Genomic DNA, 24,954 nt, shown 5'->3' with positions numbered 1-24,954 from the left:
GCTCAAAGGCTGGAGCTTCCTGGGATGAACACAGAGGTGGTTTCCATATCGGTTTGAACTCTTACTGCCTAATGGACACATCCCCACATCCTGTTAGAGTGTGTTTAATCTTCAAGTCAACATGTGATGTGCTCAGAGGAGGTAATCCATCAAATACTGGAGAGCTTTTAGATGTACCTCTTGTTCTTAAAACAAGTTCCAAGTAGAGAGCAAGTCCACACGGTGAAAGCTCTGGGCACTCAGCTCGGGTGAACACAAGCTTTCCTCCCCATCTCTGGAAAATTGCCTGATGATTTCTCCAAAGGGAGCAAAGAGCCTATATCATAACATCTGGTGGGGGGGACTCCTGTCCCCAAATCGACAGTGATCTCGCCGCATGTCCCTATTTCGGGAAGACACCTGCTGCCTTTTCAGTGATCAGCCCGTTTGCTGGCTTGTCAGCACCCGGGCAGCCCTTTCCAGCATACAGCGCAGTGGCCACACGTTGCGATCCTCTCCTCGGGTGGGAAAGATGAAGGAAAGCTCTGAGCTCACCATCAGGGCCCTGTGTTCCTTCCAAAGTAGCTGATGTTCTCTTTGAAGCGGGTGGAAAGGGATGTGCCAGCCAGCATGCAGCAGCCCCAGGCATAGAGAGGTTTCTGCCCCATTACTGGAAAGGAGAGGGCATCTCTCACCCAGATGGCGAGAGGGAGAGGGAGGGGCTTCCTTTTTCGCTTATGGAAAGACGACCACGTACCGCACGCAGTCCAGGAACCGTGTGACCAGCCAGGAGAATTTGTTTAATACCCGAGGAAGCAGAAAGTGAAATGCTAGTACCCCGGAGGCCAGGAATGCCGGGGGGGGGGGGGGGGGCGGGGTACCCATAGGAGCTCTGCCACCATGGAGTGTGGGGGAGGGGCTGGCTGGCTGCAGGGACAGAAGGAGGACGTTTGTACGGGACATTCTGAGGCAGGCAAGGTCAGAACAGAGTTTCAAAGGCAGTGAGGTCTGGAAGGGTATGCGTCTCAGTGCTAAGAGGGGGGCCTGTGTGAGACAGGAAATTGAGTGGGACATCCCCCTGTTCACCCCAGTACGGCAGTCCCCTGCTCTCAACCCTCAGGTGGCTTCCCCACTCCCTTGAAGAACAAGTCCTAGAGTGAAAAAAGAACGAAAGCTGCTTAAGTGAGCTCTCTCTGACTTAATGGTTGGTTTTAGGCTAATGTGTGGCAGAGAGAGTGAGAAAGGGAGAGAGGGAGAGAAAAGCATAGGTAGAGACCAGAACCCTTGGGAGGGCTGGTGATTCAGGGAATTCAGGATAATGGCAATAAACTCCTCCACAGGCAAGGACCATATTTGCTACCCACGAAAGGAGATTGTGGCTCATGAATTGATGCCTTGGCCAAAAGTAATGGCTTAAAAGAACGCCTCAAGTATCAGTGTAAATGCAGCCACGTCCTCCAGGGGGCGCAGCTGAGCCCCACAGCTGGTCGTGGGGGGCGGGGGGCGCTGACGGCTGTGCCTTGGCCCTCATTCAGCCTGCCTGTCTGAGTGAGGTTCCCCACCCCATATGATCAGCTGTGTCACCTTCCTGAGCCTCAGCCTCCCCACTGGGAGGCTGGTATATGAGATCTCACCTGGTCCTATGGCTGGTGAGAAGAGCGAATTGGTTAACCCACGTCAAGGGTGGTATCTTGCACCTTGTAAACCCTCAATTATTAATTTAAATAACTGCTGCTTTTATCTTGCTCCAAATTTAACTTGGCTCTCAGTTGAATCCTATTAAATTTTATTTATTCCATTTTTTATATTAAATATAATTTATTGTCCAATTGGTTTCCATACCATACCCAGTGCTCATCCCAACAGGTGCCCTCCTCAGTGCCCTTCACCCACTTTCCCCTCTCCCCCACCCTCCCATCAACCCTCAGTTCTCAGTATTTCCTCTCAGCTTTCTTAAAAAAATCGTTATTAAGGATGATATTTAATTATGAAAGTCATATATGTTCAGTGTAAAAAAAAAAAAAGTCAAATATACAAGAATATGAAGACACATGAAGACCTCTCTCTCAACATCTCTGATCTGGGTTCCAATCCCAGCTCTACTGGCTTATTATGTAAGTTGCTTGACCTTTGAGAGCCTCATTTACCCCGCTGACAAGTGGAGGTAACACTTCCCACCTTCATGTATCTGAGAAGACAGAATGAGCTAATGCAGAACCGTCCAAATGGGGAGCCCGGGGCCAGCACCTGGCCACCAGGCATCACACTGTTTTCACCACGGCCATCGTGAACTCTTGCGCAGGGTGCAAAGGAGAGTCGGGGCCGGATGGCAGGAGGGGCGAGGATGGCCTCCCAGGGTCTCCTGGGCCTCCTGGAAGCAAAGGGGACACGGGAGAAGCGGGCTGTCCCGGAGCACCAGGTAAACATTTTCAGCTTCTCTTCTTTCCTTTGACCCCGTAGACCTGAGGACTCTTGGCACAAGATCCGTGGCTTCTCACGCGGCTTTCCAAACTGCTCTTATTAAAAGCATTTGCCTTAGATGTGGACTCACCAGGTATTGGGAGAGGCAGAAGCAGCAAGAGCAGAACAAGGATGTATCCCCCACTGAGGGTCTAACTGATCCTCAGCCATCGTAAAGATGAGGCAAGGCGCTATCCCCCGTTTGGCATCTTCCCGAACCGCTGTACATGATCATAAAATAATACTCAGCTCTTCTAGCTGGTTGCTTTGCCAAGGCAAGCCTGGCATTGCATGTCAACACCACTGAGAGGCCGTGCTGCAGATGGGGGTGTTCTCACCCTCCACGACTGGCTGGATCACTTGGCCTCTGTTTTCTGAGTTCACTTCCTCTTACTGTACAAGTGTCGAAACGTTTATATAGACTAAGAGGCTCTTAAGACAAAAAATTGGGGAGTAGGCGTTGAGTGAGGGGAGAGAGAAGACATTACAGAATAGCCATTTGAAATATAACGTGCCAGACGATAGGTTGGGCACTGGGGACCCAAAGACTCCCAGGTAAGTCTCATCTTCGAGGGGATCTACCAGGTCGGTAATGAGAAGGGGTGAAGGGGGCCAGTGAAGTCTGTAACGAAATGGAGCCTGCAGTCAGCTTCAGCCAATTGCTGCAGGTGGGGGAGAGGGCTCAGCGGTGCCCACGCTGTGCTCTCCAAGTCCAAGGTCCCCATCCGGACAGTCTTGACAGGTCAAACGCAACACGTGGGCAGGCCTAATTCGGTCCACAAGTCCTCTGGTTTCCAGGATGAATGAGGAGAGCCCGCCAGTCTTCCAGAAAGAGTTTTTAAAAAAATAAACAGCGTTTAATTTCACCTTTGCTCTTGGCAATTAGAAGTAGCCATTGGCCTCCTTCAGTGGGTCGGCCCCTTAGAGATGCCAAAGGAGACAGACCCTGCTTCCCGTCTGCCAGCAAGAATGCCACCACCAGGACTGCCTTCCTCCGCCCTCCCTCATAAAAGAAGGTCCAGGTTGTGCATGTGGGTTCCAACCCCTTGCCTTTCCTCCATATGCCAGAGCCATGAGAGGGTCCGGGAGGTGTAAGGAAGGCCAGCTTTGAGAATTACCTTTTCCGATGAGCAGGCTCCTAATTCAGTCTGAGAAGGTCACACGTATCTAGTTCTAGGCTCCTAGTTCAGTCTGGGAGGTCACACGGGGGGAGACGCCACCCCATCTTTGTCTTCTCAGCATTTCACCTTTCACTGTTTGTCATTTCTCTTGTTCAAGTAGAATGTAAGCTCTGGGAGGGCAGGGATTTTTGTCTGCTTGCTGTTTTTCTGCTAACTTGGTCCGACCACCTGGAAGATGCTTGGGATAAATACTTGCTGACTGGGTCGTTTTGTATATATTGGGGTTGTGTCGGGCACCTTCCTGGGCATGGGCCACGGCAGGCTTCTTCCCTAAACTGCCTTCATTTTTTCTTTATTCCTCCAGGCCCTCCTGGGCCCATTGGGGATCCCGGGCCCAAAGGGTTTGGGCCTGGATACCTCAGTGGCTTCCTCCTGGTTCTCCACAGTCAGACAGATGGAGAACCCACCTGCCCAGCGGGCATGCCCAGGCTGTGGACGGGCTACAGTCTGTTGTACCTGGAAGGACAGGAGAAGGCTCACAACCAAGACCTGGGTATGTGTGTAGCACATGGTCACCCACATCCATCGCTTAGGGGGACAACTTTTGGGGCAATTTTACAGATTCATCAACATCCTAAGTGATGGCTCATCTCCCGTGGGATTTTTTTCTTTTTAAACTACCATGCTAGGGGCGCCTGGGTGGCGCAGTCGGTTAAGCGTCCGACTTCAGCCAGGTCACGATCTTGCGGTCCGTGAGTTCGAGCCCCGCGTCGGGCTCTGGGCTGATGGCTCAGAGCGTGGAGCCTGTTTCCGATTCTGTGTCTCCCTCTCTCTCTGCCCCTCCCCCATTCATGCTCTGTCTCTCTCTGTCCCAAAAATAAATAAACGTTGAAAAAAAAAAAAAAAATTTTAAACTACCATGCTAATTCTCAGCGGATTTTATTAAACGTGTGTGAGTCCTAAGTGGGGGTGGGGGAGTGGGGGGGTGGGGAGAAGCTCTCTCCGGTGAGAGCTTATCATCTGGCTACTTAACTCATTTTTTTAAAAATAATTATTCCTAAGAATATTTTAGTGTAAGAATAAGTTCAACTTGACTCATATGTAAAATGTGGTTTTTATTTCCAAAGGTAAGTTATTTAATCAGGACACGGTCAGTTGCTGTGTTTACCTGTGAGATGGTGCATTGACAGCAGCTGGGTGCTTAATATGATGTGGCATCAGCCGCTACCAGTCCCCCACCCGCCTCAAGTTGGTTTTGAAGTGATAGAACTTTATTTGGGGAGTCATCGCTTGGTGCTACTTGTCCATTTTCTTTTTTTCTATTTTTTAAATGTTTATGTATTTTTGAGAGAGAGACACAGAGTGCGAGTGGGGGAGGGGCAGAGAGCGAGGGAGACACAGAATCCGAAACAGGTTCCAGGCGCTGAGCTGTCAGCACAGAGCCTGACGCGGGGCTCGAACCCACAAACCATGAGATCATGACCTGAGAAGTCGGACGCTTACCCGGGTGCCCCTGCCCGTTTCCAATAGTAGATCTGTAAGCTACAGGAACTGCTTTCAAGCGAGGAGTTTAAGTACCTTCCCAGATCATGCTGGTTGAGTGATGGGTGCAGGAGCGATATAACAACAGGGACAGCTGCTGGAGAGGGGAGCCCTGTCACTGCCCCCCCGGGCTATGACCCCTGCTGTCAGCAAGGGCAGGCAAGGAGAGCAGGCTTAGCAATGGCAGCTACTTCCAGATCATTCTCCATTGGGCTTAGCCATGGCCATTCCCATTAGAGGGCCTGGTGGGGGAGGGGGAGAAAGAAGTAATGGGTTATATCTCGGCCTGTTTACTTCTCTCCCGCTTGCCCTTCGGCCGTCAGCCTTCTTCCTGCCTTTTTTCTGTTCCACCAGCTTCCCCCCGACCCTGGTCTAGCCAGAGTCTACTCACAAAGCTCTTCAAAGCCCTGGGATAAAATCTAAGCTCCCTACAAGATAGACAAAGCCCACAGCCTCTGGTCTGACTTCTCTCTGGACACCCGGAGACAGACAGACACCCAGACGTCCTCTTCCCCCCTCACCAACGGAATTCCTTTCAGTTCTTTGGGCTCCACGCTTCCTCACCCCCGGCCCTGTCCACTGCTGTATCTTCTCCTTTGAATACTCACCATCTTCAGACCTGGCCAAGTCCTTTTCATACTTCGGGTCCTAGCAGAAAGGCATTCTTCCAGTTATCCTCGCCACAAGTCCCTGCACTCTGTGCTTCTCACTCGTAGGGCTGGCCATGCTGTATCTTCCTTGCCCAGTTGCTCAGCCATCAGCCCAGCCGGGGCATCTTTGTGGGGACAGAGATGTGGGGACCGCACCCCTCCAGCAGCTGGCCCTTTGCTTGGCTCGTGAGTGACTGAGGAGTGAATGAGGGAGTGAGGGCTGGCCCCAGGACCAGGGAGGTGCCAGAAACCCACCACATCCGTGTAATAGAACACGCATCAGCAAATGGCACACGCGGGAGAGGTCACGGGCACACCGGGCCCGGCTGCTCACACACCACATTGCCTTGTCCTCCTTCCCAAGGTCTGCCGGGGTCTTGCCTTCCCATGTTTAGCACACTGCCCTTTGCCTACTGTAACATCCACCAAGTCTGCCACTACGCCCGGAGAAACGACCGATCGTACTGGCTGGCCAGCGCTGCGCCCCTGCCCATGATGCCGCTCTCGGAAGAAGAGATCCGCCCATACATCAGCCGCTGTGCCGTGTGCGAGGCCCCGGCTCAGGTGGTGGCTCTGCACAGCCAGGACCAGTCCATCCCCCCGTGTCCACGGACCTGGAGGAGCCTCTGGATCGGTTACTCGTTCCTGATGGTGAGTCTCTCGCACGCCCGCCACCTTGCGGCACCCCTTGCCGGCCCCTTCCATCTGGACCGGGCAGCGGTTCCCTGGACTCTGTCGGGCAGACAGACAGCAACGGCACTTGTGGTCACGACGCCCGCCGCAAACCACAGCCGGTGGAGATGCGAGGTCATTCTTCGCTTCTTATCGCCGAGTGTTTTATGATTTTGCTAGGGTCCGGTAGTTGGATTGGCTTCAGCCCTCCGAGGAGGGTGGTTTAATTTTGTGTGCACGTCAGCGCGTCCCCTACTTCCCCTTTCCCCAGCAGATCTTAGTGTGCTCTTCTTGGGACAATTTCGGGAAAAATGTAAAGTTAGGTCCAGGCCTCCGTGTGTGGCCGGCCGGGTCTGGGGTGGTCTGCACGCGTCCGAGACCTAATTCTGTCTTTGTTGTCCTGATAGCACACAGGGGCTGGGGACCAAGGAGGAGGGCAGGCCCTCATGTCCCCGGGCAGCTGCCTGGAAGATTTTCGAGCAGCGCCGTTCCTCGAATGCCAAGGCCGCCAGGGAACTTGCCACTTTTTTGCAAACGAGTATAGCTTCTGGCTGACAACAGTGAGGCCTGACCTGCAATTTTCCTCGGTGCCATCACCAGACACCTTCAAAGAAAGCCAGGCCCAGCGGCAGAGAATCAGCAGATGCCAGGTCTGCATGAAATACAGCTAGAGAACCCGTAACTCGCCGCCGTGTCGCCAAGAGAAACTTCCTCGTGGGCCGGGGGGGGCCCAGGCTGTGCTAAGAGATGAATGGTGCTCATTTCAGACTCCAGCTTCAGCTGTTCCTTCTGTTTCGATGTGGTTATTCCCACCGTCCTGTCATTCTCTCCTCTGTTCGGGACAGATTAAGCAAACGCTACCCCTACGGACTTGTTCGGACCTACCAATCTAGATGAAACCCGGATATTCTTGTGTGTTTGCGGATGACGGAAGAGCTGGCTTTGTTTAAAATTATGCTAATTCACAGGAAGGCAAAGAGATGATAAAAACCAGATTACAAATGACATTACTGAAAACTTCATTCACTGGTTAATAGCACCTCCAACAATTGAAGTCAATTACTCTATAATACAGTGGGCTTCGGGATGGATTTTGTAGGAAAAAAATAAATAGGCCAACAAATGAGACTAGAAAGCAGAGATTTCCAACATTTCAAAATGATTTCCTCTGTCATCTGTTTTCCCATGTGCTTTAAATAATTGTAAAACCGTGACCCAAGGAGATGTTTAAAAAAAAAAAAAAAATCCACACAGCCAGCGTTAACAGTTCGTTTCAAAGCAGAATGAATCATTACGCCAGGAAGGACCACAGTTGCTGTATTCCGGAGATGCTACATTAGCATAAACACATCACAGAGGAACATAAAACATGTTCTCCTCTGCATTTTTCAGAGAATGGAAATGCCTACTTCGGCAGCCCTTTTGAAAAGTAGCATTTATGGGAAAAAAATATATTCAATAAGGGACGAGGAGCCTAAAAGCTATTAATGAATATTAAGGCAGTGATTCACAAAAATGGACTCCCCATTGCCGTGAACTTCCAACAGAGGGCATTTTCCCCAGTCGGGGTCCGGCTTGTCTTTGGCGTGTGCGCACTAATGGGACCGAAGCCACATGGGGCTCACTCAGGCACACGCAGCTCACACAAAGCATCCTGCTCTCTCCCCGGGAGCACCTGCGGAGCCCGCGATGGACGCTTTTCCTCCCAAACATAATGGCATTTCACACGGGGAAGTGACAGAGCCCTCATTATGCACTTGGGAGAAAATGAAGGGCCGGGTTAATTAAACTTAGGTGAGAAGATTCATTGAAGTCACAGGTCGCCCCGCCAGGAAGACATGGAAAGAAACGCAAAGCAACCTACAATTGGCGTTTCACGTTCCTGTTGTTGGTGTTTGCAGAAGCATCCTGTTTTTCCAGTTTTGAAAACATTCTTCTATCTTATGTCAGTATTATATACCAACGCAGCAGTTTGACATTTGACATTAATGCTTTCTGTAAAAGTTTAGCAGATATGTCCGTTTTTCACGAGTAGTTTTCTGAATAGCAAGGGATACATTTCCTATTCTGTAGGGATTCAGTGGTCCAATCCGAAAAATCAAAAAGCTTGTGGGAAATAAGTGATAGGAAAGCTGCCTTCCTCATTTAAAAACATGTCATGTGACAAAAGAAACTGAAGACATTTCTCATGAGAAAGGGATGCTCCTTTTCGTGCTTAGTTTCAACGCACTTAAAATAATTGAGAGAAGAAAAACTCAATTAAGATTTTGTTTAGAAGAGATGTTTTCCTTGCCAAACATTGATTAGCAATGAGCTCGTATATGTAGAACATATTTCAAATGAGTCTTGCCACGGGCTACTCCCAAGATGGCGATTTATTTTAATAGTTTCCGGTAGAAAGGAAAAAAAAAAGTTTTGTCCCATTTATTGATTGTTTTTAATCATGCTACGGCGTGTTCAATATTTTTTGAGCATCTGAAATGTAAGGCAATTTCAACCTTTTCAACCTCATTGATAATTACCGTTTCCCGTTTCCAAAGTTTTATTATATGTCCCCAAACATCAGGGCTTCTAAAATTTCATCTTCTACTTCATGCATTTGGTCTGAAAACATTTTCTGGGAACAGATAAGGGTGTAAGAATGTAAGAAACGTACCTTGCTTGCTGAAGTATTTTAAACATGTTAGGATATTATCTTAATAAGCTGGCCAAGTAAATCTTTAAAAAACAGGCTGAATTCAGTGGGCAATTTACTTGCACTGTGAGCCTGGGATTGTGTTTGAGACTTATTCACAATACCGATCTTGCAAGGGCCCCTTTCTAAATGCATCCCATTTCTGCCTTCCAATTTTGAAAAGTTATTTTAACTGGTCTAAAGGGCAAAACGATGGAAAAAATAACTCCTTGGATTAGAAGACTGTGCTTTTTTCACCTGGTTATATATCAGTGTACTTTGAAATATCCTTTCTCTGTGAAGGATGAACAAAGCTTTATGGTGGTCCTAATCCATGACTGGTGATTATCCTTATCGACATTTCCTTCCCAGGAGCCTCCCTCCCCCACCTGGGTTGGAATGCATCTAGATGGTCAAATGGGAACGGCTCTGGGTCATGCAGAGGAGGACGGGATGTTTCCTTCTGGGTTCTTATTCTCAGTGAATGGAGCCCCATCCACGCGGGTGTCCAGGGACCCAGGCCTCCATGCCATTGAGCGGTGGCTCATCCCTTCTCCACCCATATTGCCCAGACCTAAACTCGGTCACTACTTCCTGTGTGGATCGCTACCTTCCCCTCCAGCCTCAGGGTGCCTTAACACAGTCATTGTCCTCCACCCCTGCTTTTGATGGTAAACGTGTCGCAACTGATGCCACTGCTGTCAAATTCCAGTCCTTTCTCGAGATGCAGACTTGATTTTGTTGTTCTTTGGCTCAAAACTCATTCAATGACTCCCGTGCCTCTGAAATTCAAATGCCTTCCGATGGGGTGAAAGGCCTCAGGAGCTGCCCGCGGCTCACCTGGACCCCAATCACAGAGGCGTGTGCCTAGCTCTGTAACCTTGCTCCTGCTCTTTCTCCCAATGGCATCCCCACGCAGGTGAGTTTACCTGGCACACAACTGCTTCCTTAAAGACTGAATTAGCTGGAGGGGAGGGGCGTGTGTGCATTTCCCCAGGGAGACTTGGGCTCCCTTCCGCTGCTCCCGGTACAACGAATGGGCCTGGCCACTCTCATGTTCCCTCCTCGCTCCCGTAAGGTCTCCTCACTCTTCCTCCATGCTCTTGCTAAAGTGCGAGCCCCTCGAGGGCAGGACCATGCTTTCCTCAACTTTGCCCAGTGTCTATACACAGCAGGGTACGCTACTGATCATTCTGTTTTCAGCGACAGTTCAGTATCATTTGGTGTTAGATCCACGCGCGTAGACTTCTCCTGGACAAAATGGTGACAAGCATAAGCCATGTCTTATTTCAGAAAATTTGAATTTGGCAGCATATCTGCACACCCACAATCTCCTCTTCACAGTTAGTGACAGAAAAGCCAACTGATAACCTTTGACCACTATCCCCTCCTGAAATACAGCTCACGTTTCCAAACTGAAATGGCAGGAATGGCAAGATTCGTGGGATTCGGCCGAGAGAAGGCTCTTCATTGAAATGCAAAAAGACTTAACTCGTGCTGTAAACTGTATTCCCTCATCATACAAGACCTTCCTAGTACAAGATCACATCTGTGAAGTTTGGGTACATGTTTTTGGTGCTTAGGAAAATAGTCAATGGAGTGGTCCACTAAAACTGGATTTTATCAGATTTTATTTTGAGCCTCTTATGGATTGTAATAGAGCAAACCATTCTGTGTGTTCCAGGAAATTACATTAGATTTGTGTTTCTGTCAGCTCACCGAATGACTCTGATAATTTTTACTTTTATTTGGGCTGGCTGCAAGAATAGGGGGAATATGTGGACTTGGGAGTTGGTTTGAATCTGACTCTGTCACTTTCCCACTGTGTCACCCTGGGCGAGTTACACCTATTCTCTGTGCCCCATTTTCCTCATTTATAAAATGGGACATAACGCCTATTCTTGCATTGGAAATGAAGTTCGAGTATATGTCTAGTGCATAGCAATCATTGTGCATTTATTCTGGTCACATCTACTTAACACAATTTAATACAAAAAAAACACAACATTTTTTGGGTTTTTTTTCCATAGAATTGTATTATGATTTTTACAGGGTACATTAATTACTGATTAGAATTACTTGTATCTGACCAATTCTTTGTGTCTTTGGGAATGTTATTTTATTTCAGTTCTCAAAGTTACTGTCCCCCCACCCCCACCCCACACAGACACACTCAAAACCACAATTTCCTACAGGCAGTAGGGACATTATCAGGAAGTTCTGCAGGGAACAAAACAATTGACATTAAAAATCAGTACTCTGCAATTGTCACTGTTATTATCTGCCAAAGACTCTGCATAATGCGTTTTAAACCACGAAGGCTGGCTGCCACATCCACGTGAAATGCTTGAATTTTATGGTGCTTAAATATTTAATGATTCATAGGACAAAATGTGAGATGTGTCCAATAAATTGCATCCCTTTCTCTAACCTACGGTTGTAAAGTTAAAGACTTGCAACGCGGAACATTTGCAAGGTGCCTGGTCTGCTACTGACTCCTGAATCTTTGTTGTATTACCAGTCATAATATTGTGCATTATATATAAAATTCTGTGATGACCTCCAAACACAGCTGTGTCTTATCCAGGTGAATTTATCCTCTTTCAGGTCAAAGTAAGTTGGGTTTTTTGTCTTGTTTTGTTTTGATGCACCTCGCTGCTACTGTGACCCGCTTTGGAGCTAGCTTAGTGGGGAGAACGGGTTCCATGGTCGAGGTGCGGACCGTAGGTGGGAAGACCATGGGCAGAGTGTGGAAGGTGCCCCCTTGGAGGGAAAGGGTGGGATTCTGAGGCTCGGGGAAGCGCTGCCTGCATCCGGTGATGGGGTAGGTGATGGAGTTGGATGGAGCCGGGCCAGGAGTTGCGGGGGCAGTAGGCATGGGGCTCAGACCCGTCGGGCCTCGGTTGTCCTATTGGTTGAAGGAGAGTGAGACCGCCTGCTTCACGGTGTTGTCCTGAGGCTTAAAAATTAGAGATGCAACTACCAAGAGGTAAAAAAAAAAAAAAAAAAAAAAAAATGGTACTGTTACTGATAAACCATAGTAACTGGAAGTTAGGGGTTAGGCATCGATAGTCAATAACTTTCTGTGGGGTTCTTCCTTTCCAGTAGGAGTATTTGGCCCAACCTCTCACCCGATAGAGAAATAACAATATTTAGCATTTCTGGAGCACCTACTAAGTGACAGGAACTGTATTCACCCTGTTAGATGCGTTCCCGCTCAGCCTTTGAACCATCCTATTTTACAGATGAGACTGAAGTTTGGGGAGAGTAACTTGCTCAGTGTCCTGGTTAGCACCCAGTGGAACTTGGACCCTGGTCTGTCACTAAAGATTGTGCTCTTACCTGTTACACCATCATCCCCATTTGTGGGTTGGCTAGATAATAGAGGGTCCCATATAGATGTCACCCTGAGGCCCAGAACTGCTATCACTGCAAAGCCACAGGCCACGCGTCCTCAGACAGCCCGCCCAGCTCGATTTGGAGACTGTCTTAAACTGTTCTCGGGGAGATGAGGGCAGGAACCCATGAGGACAGAGTGGTGGGGGGGGAGCCCAGAGAGCAAACATCTCAGGGTCAACTGAAGATCAGCTAGGTCTCTGGAGCGCCTTGATGTCCGCTCAAGGTCAGCCATTCAGGAGAAGCGCTCTGAGTCGGACAAGGAAGTATCAGGACGCCCTTACCCGGAGGCTCGGTCACCGAGGCACTGGCCAACCTCGCTGTTGTTATTGTCCCGTTTGCCAGCAAAGGCACTTCCTGTCACGCGTCAATGTGGCGAGCGGCCGCATCTCCAATGGTAAAATACCTAGTGCTTATCATTGTATAAACGTACAATTTTATACGACATTCTCAACCGGTAACCATTTCCATCTATTTGGAAAAAAGTTTTAAAACGAGGAGTGAAAGGTGCTTCTGGTCGCAAAGCAGTCTGTCTGCTTACAAGACGCACAAGAAACGGGGATGAGCAGCCGTGACGGCGTGCGCGGGGCGGATCTGCCCATCCTTCTGCTCTCGTGACAAACGGAGGGTAACTGACGCCTTCCACAATCTGCGATCGGGGGCCGGTCCTTCTCTGCCCCCCACCCCCCCTCCCACCCCAGCTGCCGCTCACAAGCACTCGGGACGGGCACCTTGTTCGCGGGAGGGAAGCGGTGCGTGGCCGTGGCCGTGGCCGCAGGTGAGTTCTTTTCCTCAAACTTCTTTCTGCCGAGGTCAGCCCCTCTCTTTCCTGCTCCGCAAGAGACAGTCACGGCGGCGGGCGCTGTCGGGCGCTGGCTTGCTGATCCCCGTGTCCCTCGCTTCACCGCTCTGAGCCTCAGGATCCAAACTGAAAACGGGGGGCCTGGTTCCCTGGCAGGACGGTTGTCAGAATCCCCGCGGATAACCGATGATCTTTTTTTTTTTTAATTTTTTTTTTCAACGTTTTTTATTTATTTTTGGGACAGAGAGAGACAGAGCATGAACGGGGGAGGGGCAGAGAGAGAGGGAGACACAGAATCGGAAACAGGCTCCAGGCTCCGAGCCATCAGCCCAGAGCCAGACGCGGGGCTCGAACTCACGGGCCGCGAGATCGTGACCTGGCTGAAGTCGGACGCTTAACCGACTGCGCCACCCAGGCGCCCCCCGATGATCATCTTAAATGCATTTGTGCCCACTGGAGTCTGAGCAGGATTCCAGTGCCTATAAACTACTTGAGGCCAGTTTTATTTTTTTCCCTCTTCCACCTCCATATTCTTCTTTATGTTTCCCTAGTGGCGGGAGCCATTAAGATCCAGTGTCTTAGCAAATTTCAGTAGACAACACAGTGTTACTAACTCGAGTCGCCGTGAGCTATGTTAGGTGCCCAGAGTTATTCGTCTTATAACTGGAAGTTGGTACCCTTTGGCCAACATCTCCCCATCCTCCCCACCCCCTGGTAACCACCGTTCTACTGTTTCTGTGTTGGATTATTAGTATTGTTATTGTTATTTTTAGGACTCCACACGGAAATGAGACCTTACGGTATTTGTCCTTAATTCCACTTAGCAGAATGTCTTCAAGGTCCACCCACGCGGTCACAAATGGCAAGATTTCCTCCTCCCTCGTGGCTGAATAGTATCTCATTGTATATACGTATATATGTCCCATCTTATTTGTCCATTCGTGCACACTCGGGACCTGTTACAATGCAGATTATGATTCATTTTGTCTGGGGGCAGGAGTCAGAATTTCTAGCAACTCCTGGCTGCTGCTGGCCCTGCTGGCCCAGGGCCCACACTCTTTGAGTAGCAGGAAAGTTGGCCCTGGCTGCTGTCCTTTCATGAGATCCTGAAGACCCTGTTCAATGGTTTTCATGCTTATCTGCTGCTAAGGATGTGCAGGCTATTTTCAAGTGTTGGTGGAGGGACCTTATAAAGAGACAACATCACAAGGCTAAAATGAGTTAACTTTTGAGGACCTCAAACAAAAGCCCAGAATCTACAAAGTCACATGCTTTTCTTTGACTTGTTCTTGTTTTTAACACCTCCCTCCAGACACTACGCACGGTATTTAAAAGGAAATAAAGTGAGAGATACAACTTCCTGGCAGGAAGCCTGGCTGGTGGGTGAGCAGCTGGTGTCAATGCTTAGAAAAGGGACCCGCATCGGCTTCTGTTTACAGAGAGCCACGTGGCAGAGTGCTGCTTCTCAGGTTTTGCTCGTGTGGGCCCCAGATTCCAAGAGTCTCTTTAAGCCACACGATACCATTAATTTTTATCACCTCATTCTCTTCCCAAGCATCAACATGTATCGCCACCAAATTCAATGACTTCTACTAGCATTGTTCCAGTTTCCCTTGATAAAACGTAAATCCTATGTTCAAATCTGCCAGCTCGTTTCTGTCGTCTGAACAAGACGCCAAGATGACTCCCCCCTGCCCCAGAAGGGGGGAGAAAAGGTTCGCACGGACACATCAAAAGCATTCCTTCAAGAGTACAACGGCCAGATCTGGTGGTCTACACGGGCAGCCCTCAGTGATATCTTTTGGACATACTGGGATCTCGAATTTTGTGCAGTGACAAAGTGTGTGTCTTCAGACTGATGCACGAGGGTGGCGATCCCTCCCCACTTCAGATCAGTACGCATGCTATCTTTTGAAGCTTGGGAAAGGTCTGAAATTCTTCCCATGGGCAAATCCTTTCCTTCGCGTTATTCCTCCCTTGATGTGATTCAAGAAACCACAACAATATCAATTAGCAACACCCCCATCTTTTTTTTATGTGCTGCCGGTGACAGTATAAATGAGCTTCTGTTTCAAAACACAGGCATTTATTGGTTCGGGTGCTGCAGACGTTGTCGGAGGTACCGTGAGGAGATACACAGAAACAGTCATGGTCCCTGCCTCATGAAGCTTACAATCTAGAAGAGAAGAGACCTTCTTTTTTTTTTTTTAAATTCTTTTTTTTTTTAATCTTTATTTATTTTGGAGAGAGAGACAGCGTGTGAGCAGGGGAGGGGCAGAGAGAGAGGGAGACACAGAATGCGAAGCAGGCTCTGGACTCCGGGCTGTCAGCACAGAGCCTGACGTGGGGCTCGAACTCACAAACTGTGAGATCATGACCTGAGCCAAAGTCGGACGCTCAACCGACTGAGCCACCCAGGCACCGGAAGAGCAAAGACATTCTTTCACTGCAGGATACCTTGAAATTCCAAGAGGACTGTGAACAACGGCCAACAAGAGCAGATCATTCTGGGCTATGGTATCTGGGGGCCGGACAGGGAGGGTCTGGATGGGCTGAGAGAGAGGAAAAGACTGTTCCACGTAAAAGCACATCACAGTGAAGTCACAGGGCAAGCTCACGCCTCAGACAGGGAGACCCGTGAGTGGACCTGCAGTCTCTGTTATGGATAACTGGGGGTGAGGTCGAAAGGCTGGCTGGAGCCCCACGGTCGAGGCTGAGGAGTCTGACCTTCATGCTCTGGCAACAGAGAGACAATAAAGGGTACTGAGATGCTGACTGGCCGTCACAAGAGTCCGTTTTGGAAGATTAAGTGGCAGAGCCACATAGAGCTGAGTGAAGAGGGATTTAGAGTCTCGAGAAGAGCAATGAATTGAGAGATTTTAAGGTCCTCTAAGCAGAGTCTGTGATTCTAAAATGCAAGACTGGGAGCAAAAAAAAAAAAAAAAAAAAAAAAAAATCAGGAAATGATTGCGATACCCCATGGGAAGGGAAAGGAAGAGCTGTATACATAAGGATTTATAAAAATGACGAATTGAATACAACTCTATTGAATCCTGAACCTCTCAAGAGAAACGGAAGACTGGGAACAAGGAGGCCAGCACTGCCACACCCTGGCTTACAGTCCATTTGGGTGGCGGGTCTCATCCACTCCCCCGTGGCCGAACAAGTGTCGGATAGAGAGACTGACCCTGGTCCTACCAGGCCTCGCCATTCACCGCTGACCTGTGCCGCGGCAACAGACAGCCTCACAGGATGGAGGAAGCTACACCCAGCACGTACGACTTTGCGATCACGGGCAATGACTGCGCTCAGGGTCATTACAAGGAAGCAACTCTAGCCGTTCCCTCATCTTCGGAAGCACAGAGAGATTCTGAATTGAGAGGTCTCCTAGGTTGACTGACCACACCCAGAGTATGGCAGCCGGATGCTTACTAGACAATCAGGAAATCACGATGGGCTAACCTACAAACCAAAATGTAAAAACAGCCCTAAATGCTTATCCTCTATGGGAGAGAATTTGTCTCATACAGTTGCTCTTGTTTATCCTTCTCAACCTAATTCCAGTGTGTTGACATCATCCTGGGGGTTCCTTATTGCAGGAAAATAAACCCAAGATGGACCCTGAAAATAATAAGCACTGGTCCCAGGCCAGTCTGTTAACAACAAAGTAATTATCCTAATTGCCAGAACATCTTCGTTGTTTATAACTAAAATGGCCTGTCCCACATCTCTAGAGTTGAATGCTGTTCCACTCCACAAATAAAGAAGGTGTGCATGTTCTGTTACTTCCACCATACAAAATCCAATTCCGGTGTCTTTGTATCTATTTGTATACAAATAGAACAAGGAGCCACTATACCGGACTCAACAGCAACTAAGAAAAACACTTCTATATACAGTGGCTGGACTTTCAATGTAATAGAAAGAACACTTTGGTGGGAAAACATTTCATGAGTGCCTCCCAGGAGCCAGGACCCGCCTCTGGGTGGTGGCAGGGGCGAGAAGGACAGTGCACACCCAGCCCCAGAGCCTTTCACAATCCACGCTCCCTGCGTAGAAGGCATGTTTTTGTGTAGTTGTGCACAAATAATAACAGGGCAAGACATCAGTGCTATCACAGAATTGCCTTTACAATGTGCTGTGAGAAGACAGTCTGTAAGAATGAGGTTATTTCTAATAAGGAGAACAGGCGTCAAATCCGTAGAGTTTGGGAGCAAGGGAAATGACATTTGAACATTGGACATGTTTACGGCTATCAGACTCACGGATACAATTCATATAGTAAACAAGCTGTATGCAGCTGCATGTCGATTATAAGTTAACCTGTGGAGCCCAGGTATCATCGTGCAGGTCAAAGTGCTCCCAAGACTCAAGGGGTTTCTTAGCTCATTTGTATGCGAGGTTGGTGCCTCTCACAGATCAATTCAGATTGGAAACTGGATACAAGATTGCATAGCTGGCATGCTCCAAGTTTGTCAAACGTGTACAGAGAAAAATTGAGAAAGTAATATCCCCAAAATGTTAACTTTGTGTACCTAGAAGTAGTGAAAATATAATAAATTTTAAAATTGTACATGTATTTATATTTGCTTCTGTTGTGAATTTTCTCAATGGAGACATAGTCCTTATTAAATCTATTTTCCTGATTATATATTTCTGGTTTTATTATATAAATCAGTTTTATTGATTGCAAAAGTAATATACATACATACAAATACACACTTTTTTTTATTTGAGAGAGAGAGCGGGGGGGGGGGGGGCGGGGGGGGATGGAGAGAATCCCAAGCAGGCTCTGTGCTCAGCACAGAGCCTGATGTGGGATGTGATCTCATAACTATGAGATCAGGACCTGAGCCGAAATCAAGAGTCAGACACTTAACCGACTGAGCCACCCAGACGCCCCAAATACACACATTCTTTAAACACTGCGATATAAAATTGTAAAAAACCAGAAAGCAAAAATTCTACGTGCTCTGCCCCCAGAGATAACCTCTGTTAACATATGGGTATATTCAGATGTTTGCTTTATGCATATATAAGGCACATATATTACTCTCATGATCATAAAACTATATATAAATGCTAGAAATATCAATGAAAATAGGAAGATCCTTTTCTGCTTCAACTCTCTTTAAAGATAAATACCTCAGTGACAATAAGACATCAGTGATATCTGACTTTGTCTTTTTATTCATGAAACACAGGCACCAGGAAATAGTCTTAAGTGACATGGATGGCCCGTGGGCTCTAACACTGAGGGCTTCTAGGTGGGTCCTGGGCACCTGGGCAGGACAAGCGGCTGTTACAGTGGCCATTTAAAAGGCACTTTTATGGGGGAAAAAAAAATACTTCCTCAAAAGGGCTTTCTCGGCGACCAGCCCACCAAATGACTGCTTTACTCTGCTGGTAGCACCTGCTGCTGCCTGGCTGGCTGGTTAACTAACCCAAGTGACATCTCTGGGAACCTGTCCTCTCGCTGGAGAGGCCACTGTGCGCCCCCAACGTCAGTGCCACCTGATGTCTAACGGAGTGTGTAGGCGGCGTCCCCGAGGTCCGACCCAGGCCTTTTCAGCCCGACGTTCTCTAAAGACAGAGCAATGGAAGAACAAGTCAAATATGCTGTCAACGCCACCCGCACGTGGGCGCCCAAGAGGCCGAGGTGCTCGGGCAAGGGCGAGCGGACAACACGCTCTTACGGCAGCCACGTCGTGTTTCCCGGAAAGTCATCGCAGCCACGTGTCAGGAGGCCGAGGCATGGCTTCTCTCTTCTCGCCAAGCCCTGCACTGGGCACGCCGGACAGAAGAGGGGGCCTGACCTTCCAGGCTGGTGAAAGTCACAGTCTTCAAAACCAGAACGAGGCAGAGGCACCGCCGGGCTGGCCGCACCAGGAGGGAGTGTGGAAAGCGGTCCCGGCCTGGAGGAACGGACCTTCCGCCTGTGACCCAGGAGGAGGCCGGGAGAAGGGCCCAGAGAGCCGTGGGCTGCTTCCAGAAGTCTGGTTTCAAGACAAGTCAATCTGCTGGTGGATGGAGACCCACAGGGGCCACGGGGTGACGAGCCGAGGCAGATGTGAGATAAAGCTGTACTGTGCTTTTGGTTCAAGTAGGGGCTTGGGAAATGATGAGCCACATGGGCAATGATCACACGACTGGACCACTTTTGCCCAGGATGCCCTGCCCCCTCAGTGGCTGTCAAATCTGTGAAGCCGCTTCCTCCTCATTTCTTCCTCTGGTGAGAGACGGAACCCGTAGGGCAGGGGACCCGGGGGGCTGTTTCCTGTAGTGAGAAAACACAAGGGAGACTCAAACACTGCCCATCCATTGTTCTGACATTTACAGGGTATTGCTTCCTAGGCTTTCAAGGGGGAGAGAAGACAGATGGCTGGGGTGTCATCTTTGTTTCAGCACGAAGCAGAAATGTAACAAACATATTTCAACTTCAGCTGTCAATACTAAGTGTCAGCATCAAGTAAATCTTTTTAGTGCAGTCCAGTCTAGGAGTGTAATCCAGTCCTTTTGAAGATTCTTGACAAATCTCCCCATTTTTATTTTTTCTTCCATCACGCTTCATAATTTGCACCATCTAGCTTCTACAATGTCTCAAGGGCTTTACATTTTATTTTATTTTATTTTATTTTATTTTATTTTATCTTTTCTCATTTCATTTCATTTCATTGTATTTTATTTTATTTTATTTTTTATGTCCAGAGGTAATTTGTCACTGTGTCTAACTTCCCCACCAAGTATGCTGATTAGTTTCTCTTCAGCAACCTTTGGGTACCCCCCTCTCCCTGCCTCTGCCCGGCTGCCTCCTGCAGCACCCTGCCACCTGCACCCCAGCCAGTGAGAATCAAGTCTGCGTGAAAACACACAAACACCACTGAGCATCCAAGGCCACACAGCAAGGGCCCGATTACCATGCTGACCAATTATCGGGGAGAGCAGACAAAAATGCAGGCTTAACATCTGAAAATCAAATGGAAGACCATGGAAATCATCACTGCAAAAGGCTTTCTGCTCATTCTCTAAGACTGGCACCTTTTCCAAGGTGTTTCCAGGTAATATACATTGATATGACCATTGTGGAGCCCAAGATGAAAAATAGTTGGAGAAAGCAGTGAGAAATTAACCTGCTCGCAAAGACAAATACTGTATGATGTCACTTACACGTGGAATCTGAAAAACTAAACTCCTAACCAGAGAGTAAATGGCGGTTACCAAGGGCTGGGGGTGGAAGAAGTGAGGGTATAAACTTGTAGTGAGTAAATAAATCCTGGAGATCTCATGTACAGCACTGGGCCTGCAGTCAATATCACTGTATTGGAAACTTCCAAGTTGCTAAGAGGCTACATCAACTGTTCTCAACACAAAGAAGAACTGGTAAATATTGACACGATAAAAATGTTGGCTGATGCTACTGTTGTAATCATATTGCAATATATAAGTGTATTAAATCGACATGTTTTACACCTTAAGTTTTTTAAAAATATTTTTTAATGTTTATTTATCTTTGAGGGAGAGAGAGTGTGAGCAGGGGAGGGGGCAGAGAGAGAGGGAGACACAGAATCCCACGCAGGCTCCAGGCTCTGAGCTGTCAGCACACAGCCCGACGTGGGGCTCAAACTCACGAACCGCGAGATCATGACCTGAGCCGAAGTTCGACGCTCAACTGACTGAGTCACCCAGGTGCCCCTGCACACCTTAAATTTACACAATGCTGTATGTCAATAATATCTCAAAAAAGTCAGTCTCCTCACTCCACAACAGGAATTTCAGCTGTCAGATGATGAGAAATTTTGAAACGGCAGTCAAAAGGTAACTTTTTTTTTTTTTTTTTCATTTTGTTGCTTCCCTAACACTTAGGCTTATCTGGTTCTCCTTTCCTTTTGAGACCATGGGAGAATTACCCCTCCTGGACACCCTGTGGCCATTCCTGACTAGAAAACCTAAACGTCAACTGGGCAGGCCTAGCTTCATACTCACTCCTGCTGGCCAAGCTCTACTCGAAGGCTTTTTGCTTCAGAGCAATATATGCCAATTTATCAACCTTCATTAAGGGATGGCATTCAAACACAGTACAGGCTCATAAGACTTCCACCATAAAGAGTTCATGAAGTCTAGGGGCGCCTGGGTGGCTCAGTTGGTTAAGCATCTGTGACTTGGGTCATAATCTCCTGGTTCATGGGTTCCAGCCCCGCATCGGGCTCTGTGCTGACCGTTCAGAGTCTGGAGCCTGCTTCGGATTCTGTGTCTCCTTCTCTCTCTGCCCCTCCCCCACTCATGCTCGCTCTCTCTCTCTCTCAAAAATAAGCAAACATTTAAAAAGTTATTTAAACAAAAAAGATGAAAAGTTTAACTGGATACGATTTTTGCTATATATGTATTTGAAAAGGAATTTTGTCTTTGTTTCCAAGTGGCAAATGCCTGACATTACAGAGAAACTCATGAATCCAATTACCACTAGTTTATCGCCTGAAACTGTTCCATGAGAGGAGATCCAAATCCTGCTTTCTCTTCAACAATTGTTTGCAACAATAAGGCACTTGGGAGTGAAGGCCAGTAGTGACACCCCTACCAGCGCGGCAGGGAGGCAGCGGCAGAGCTGTGGGCGGGGTCAGGGGCAAGTTCAACGTGGCAGGTGGAGCCTGGGCCACTGGGCATGAGCCCGTGGAAGCGGCAGGAGTGCTTGGCCTCCCAAAGGGAATCATGGTGTCCACAGCAGAAAGGTGGAGAGCTGAGGCTTCCATGGAGGGAGACGCAGGGAGGGGCTCAGAGCTGTAGGCCGTGGGGGCTCCTGGGGCCCGAGCTCGCAAAACGAGCAGCTCGCACACGTGCACTTGGGACCTGCTCGAGGGGCAGTCAGGGAGGGCGGGGCCGAGCCAACGGGAGTGCCGCGTAAGCAAGCAGAGAACTCCCATCAGGGGAACAAGGATCACTCTTCGGCTCCTAGAGCTTTTCTAAGGTGCCCTATTTCAGTCAGCTTTCACTCCCAGTTTCAGGACCCCAAGTTCACAGATGAGGAAACTGGCTCAGAGTGTTGGGGACACACACGAGGTCAGGTCTACCCACTTTCCCACTACCCCTATACCGGCTGTCACCTCTGATGTCATCCCGGTGAGCTCCTGCCCAAACCCACGCGGACATGGGAGCTCCTCCCATTTGGAAATAGAAAAGGAAGGTCCAGCCTTGGGCCCTCAACTCCACACGACTCTGCTGTCACCACAGATGTGACTACAAGGCTCCCACAGGGGCCCCTGAAATTCCTAGCTTTCCAGGACCACCAGAGGGCCCTGATTGTAACAGTAAAACCCGGTTTGTAATCCGGCCCGATTTTACGGGTATTTAAAGCCTGTGCTTTGGGCCAGCAAGGCCTCTGCTATCCATTCAAGTCTCAGCTAAGCTTCGTCTTCCACGCCCTGCTCTTCATTTACTCTTAAAACTGTTTCTGTGTTTCTAGAGTTTCCACTTATGTCATATGGTCTTTTACTTCTCTCCACAGCCTCCACGGGGCTCTACAAGGCATTTCTCAAAGGGTCTTAGAAATGTTTACAATATGTACTTACATTTTTTAAGTGTATTTATTTATTTTGAGAGAGACAGAGGGAGAGGAAGGGGCAGAGAGAGAGGGATAAAGAGAGAGAGAGAGAGAAACCCAAGCGGGCTCTGCACTGATGCAGGGCTCGAACCCACAAACTGCGAGATCACGACCTGAGCTGAAACCAAGAGTCACATGCGCAACCAACTGAGCCAGCCAGGTGCCCCTGTAACATTTGTTAAGCGCTTGGCAAAGGTGTGGACGGGCCTCAGCTGGGTGGTGGGAGAAGGTACAGCCCCCATCCCCGGGGACGTGATGGGAAAGGTGTTCGTAGGATGTCATCAGATGCTTCCAGCCCTCCCTGGAACCGGAGGGGACACCCCAGGCCAGTCTCCATTTTGCAGGTTCTAGTAGGCTCCTTTGTGAGGGGAGGCTGCTCAAACAGGTGATGGCTGGGTCCCTTCCAAGACTGTGAGGTCTGACCACCAGGGACGAAATCCCGACTCCTCCACTCATAGCTACACATCCCTGAGCAAGCTGGTTATCTTCACTAGGCCTTAGCTCCCCTATCCATAAAACAGGAATAAAGAGGGATTCCTTTGCTGGGCTGTTGAGAGGCAAGAAAAGAAATGCTACAAATAAAATGCTTAGCTGAGCCCCAGGCACGCAGGCAGTGCCTGATGAGTGCTGGTTGTTATAATTTTTCATCTCTACCACCATCATGAGTCACGTGTCACATGTCTACTTGTTAGTATCGTTAAGTAACTTGGTGGAAGACACAAAATAAAATGACTTCTTAAAAGACAGTGCCCAATTCTATTGGAGGCCCGTTTGGCAGCATTTTGTATAAAATGTGGAGTTGCTGCTTACTAAATATTTGCCTTCTAAGAAACAGATACAAAAAGGAAAAAGGTAATTAACAACCTCCAGTTAACAGCATCTTTTGTAACAACAGAGGAGACTTTTCAGTCCCTGGGAAAGCTGGCGGGCCCAGCCAAGACCTCCTTTTTTCTGCCGAGTTAAATCACGCACTGAACATTTACAGGCCTGGGTGAGACAGCCTTGCTCTGGTGAACTTGGTACAGAGTATTAGTATTTATGAGCCCTGCCTCCATGTCCTTGTAAATGGAGGTCAGCCCTCAAGGTTACTCAGAGAAACAGCGAGCATGCTTCAAAGAACCTCAGGAACAGTGCCCAGTTTAAGATGATTTAGCTCAATTATAGCACCAGTAGTGCGATCATAAGATTTATTGATTCATGGTTCTTGATGGAAAAATTTTCAGTTCTCTACCCTTATGTATCATGCAGTAACTTCTGCAATTACATCCAGATAAGAACTGCTAAAAAGAGCATCATGAGTCGATGGCCATTTTCCCTCCCGTGCGCCATCCCTGTAAATAGAGACGTTTAATTTGCTGGTATTCACAGATCCTGCCCATGATCTGATGAGCACACTGTACGATTCAGTGAAATTAGACCGATGTGAGTCACAGGATGGCGTATCTTTCCCTTACAGTAGGGAGCTAAAGAGGCAATCACTTTAAAAAAAAAAAAAAACAAAAAAACCAACAACAACCAGGAAACCTCTAAATAAATCACCAGTGTTCTCAGGGATTTCTATTGTCAAATGAGGGCAGCAGCATGGGATCCACATTCGCTCTTTTAAGGTTACTTTATTAGAATTCCATGAATTACAAAGCTTCCAAAATGCCTTCTGAAAGGATGGTTGCTAAGTCATTTACTGACAACGACCAACAAGGCTGGAAGAAATCCTAACAATTTGGCAAGACATTCTCTGAAAAGGGGAGATACTTAAGGACATAAGACCACTTTACTTTTTGAGTCACTAATTATAATACATATCTGTCTGTCTGTCTATCTATCTCTTTAAAAAGAGTCTGAAGTTCACCTAAAACCTCGTAACTCCATACAAATGGAAGCATCGTCATGGTTTACAAGAAAGGTAACATTTAGAAGTGACTTGAGAGGGAAAATATTCCCATTTCTACTCCTCAACCAATCGAGTCAGCCACAGTGGGGATTTCTTGGTTTTGAACTTCTATCTAGAATCTCAAAATGAGAAGCTTTAAAATGGAGATCCACTCAATGGCTACTTTGCCTCT

At 48.2% G+C, this 24,954-nt stretch overlaps 2 protein-coding genes across 10 annotated transcripts in view; one reads left to right on the top strand and one right to left on the bottom strand.

The window, feature by feature from the left end:
* Positions 1-11,669, top strand: part of COL4A4 (collagen type IV alpha 4 chain) — a 131,543-nt gene extending 119,874 nt beyond the window's left edge. For 6 of the 8 annotated variants that reach the window (XM_086719786.1, XM_086719788.1, XM_086719787.1 and 3 more), the window contains 4 exons: positions 2,282-2,398; positions 3,925-4,113; positions 6,117-6,403; positions 6,832-11,669. In XM_086719786.1, the coding sequence (XP_086575912.1) occupies positions 2,282-2,398; positions 3,925-4,113; positions 6,117-6,403; positions 6,832-7,095 (857 nt within the window). In that variant the 3' untranslated portion in view covers positions 7,096-11,669. Of the gene's footprint in view, positions 1-2,281; positions 2,399-3,924; positions 4,114-6,116; positions 6,404-6,831 lie in introns of those variants that run through there. The other 2 variants (XM_086719791.1, XM_086719790.1) reach the window with 2 other exon arrangements.
* Positions 11,670-17,929: 6,260 nt separating this feature from the next.
* RHBDD1 (rhomboid domain containing 1) overlaps positions 17,930-24,954 on the bottom strand; it is a 135,761-nt gene continuing 128,736 nt past the window's right edge. For both annotated transcript variants that reach the window (XR_015255593.1, XM_086719812.1), the window contains one exon: positions 17,930-19,573. Coding sequence is in view for 1 of the 2 variants with exons in the window: in XM_086719812.1 (XP_086575938.1) it covers positions 19,479-19,573 (95 nt within the window). In the remaining variant the exon portion in view is untranslated. The remainder of the gene's footprint in view (positions 19,574-24,954) is intronic.

The sequence above is a fragment of the Puma concolor genome, chromosome C1 (genome assembly GCF_028749965.1).
Source record: "Puma concolor isolate L17-30 chromosome C1, mPumCon1.1.hap2, whole genome shotgun sequence".
Taxonomy (NCBI): domain Eukaryota; kingdom Metazoa; phylum Chordata; class Mammalia; order Carnivora; family Felidae; genus Puma; species Puma concolor.
This window is presented reverse-complemented; position numbering and strand designations above follow the sequence as displayed.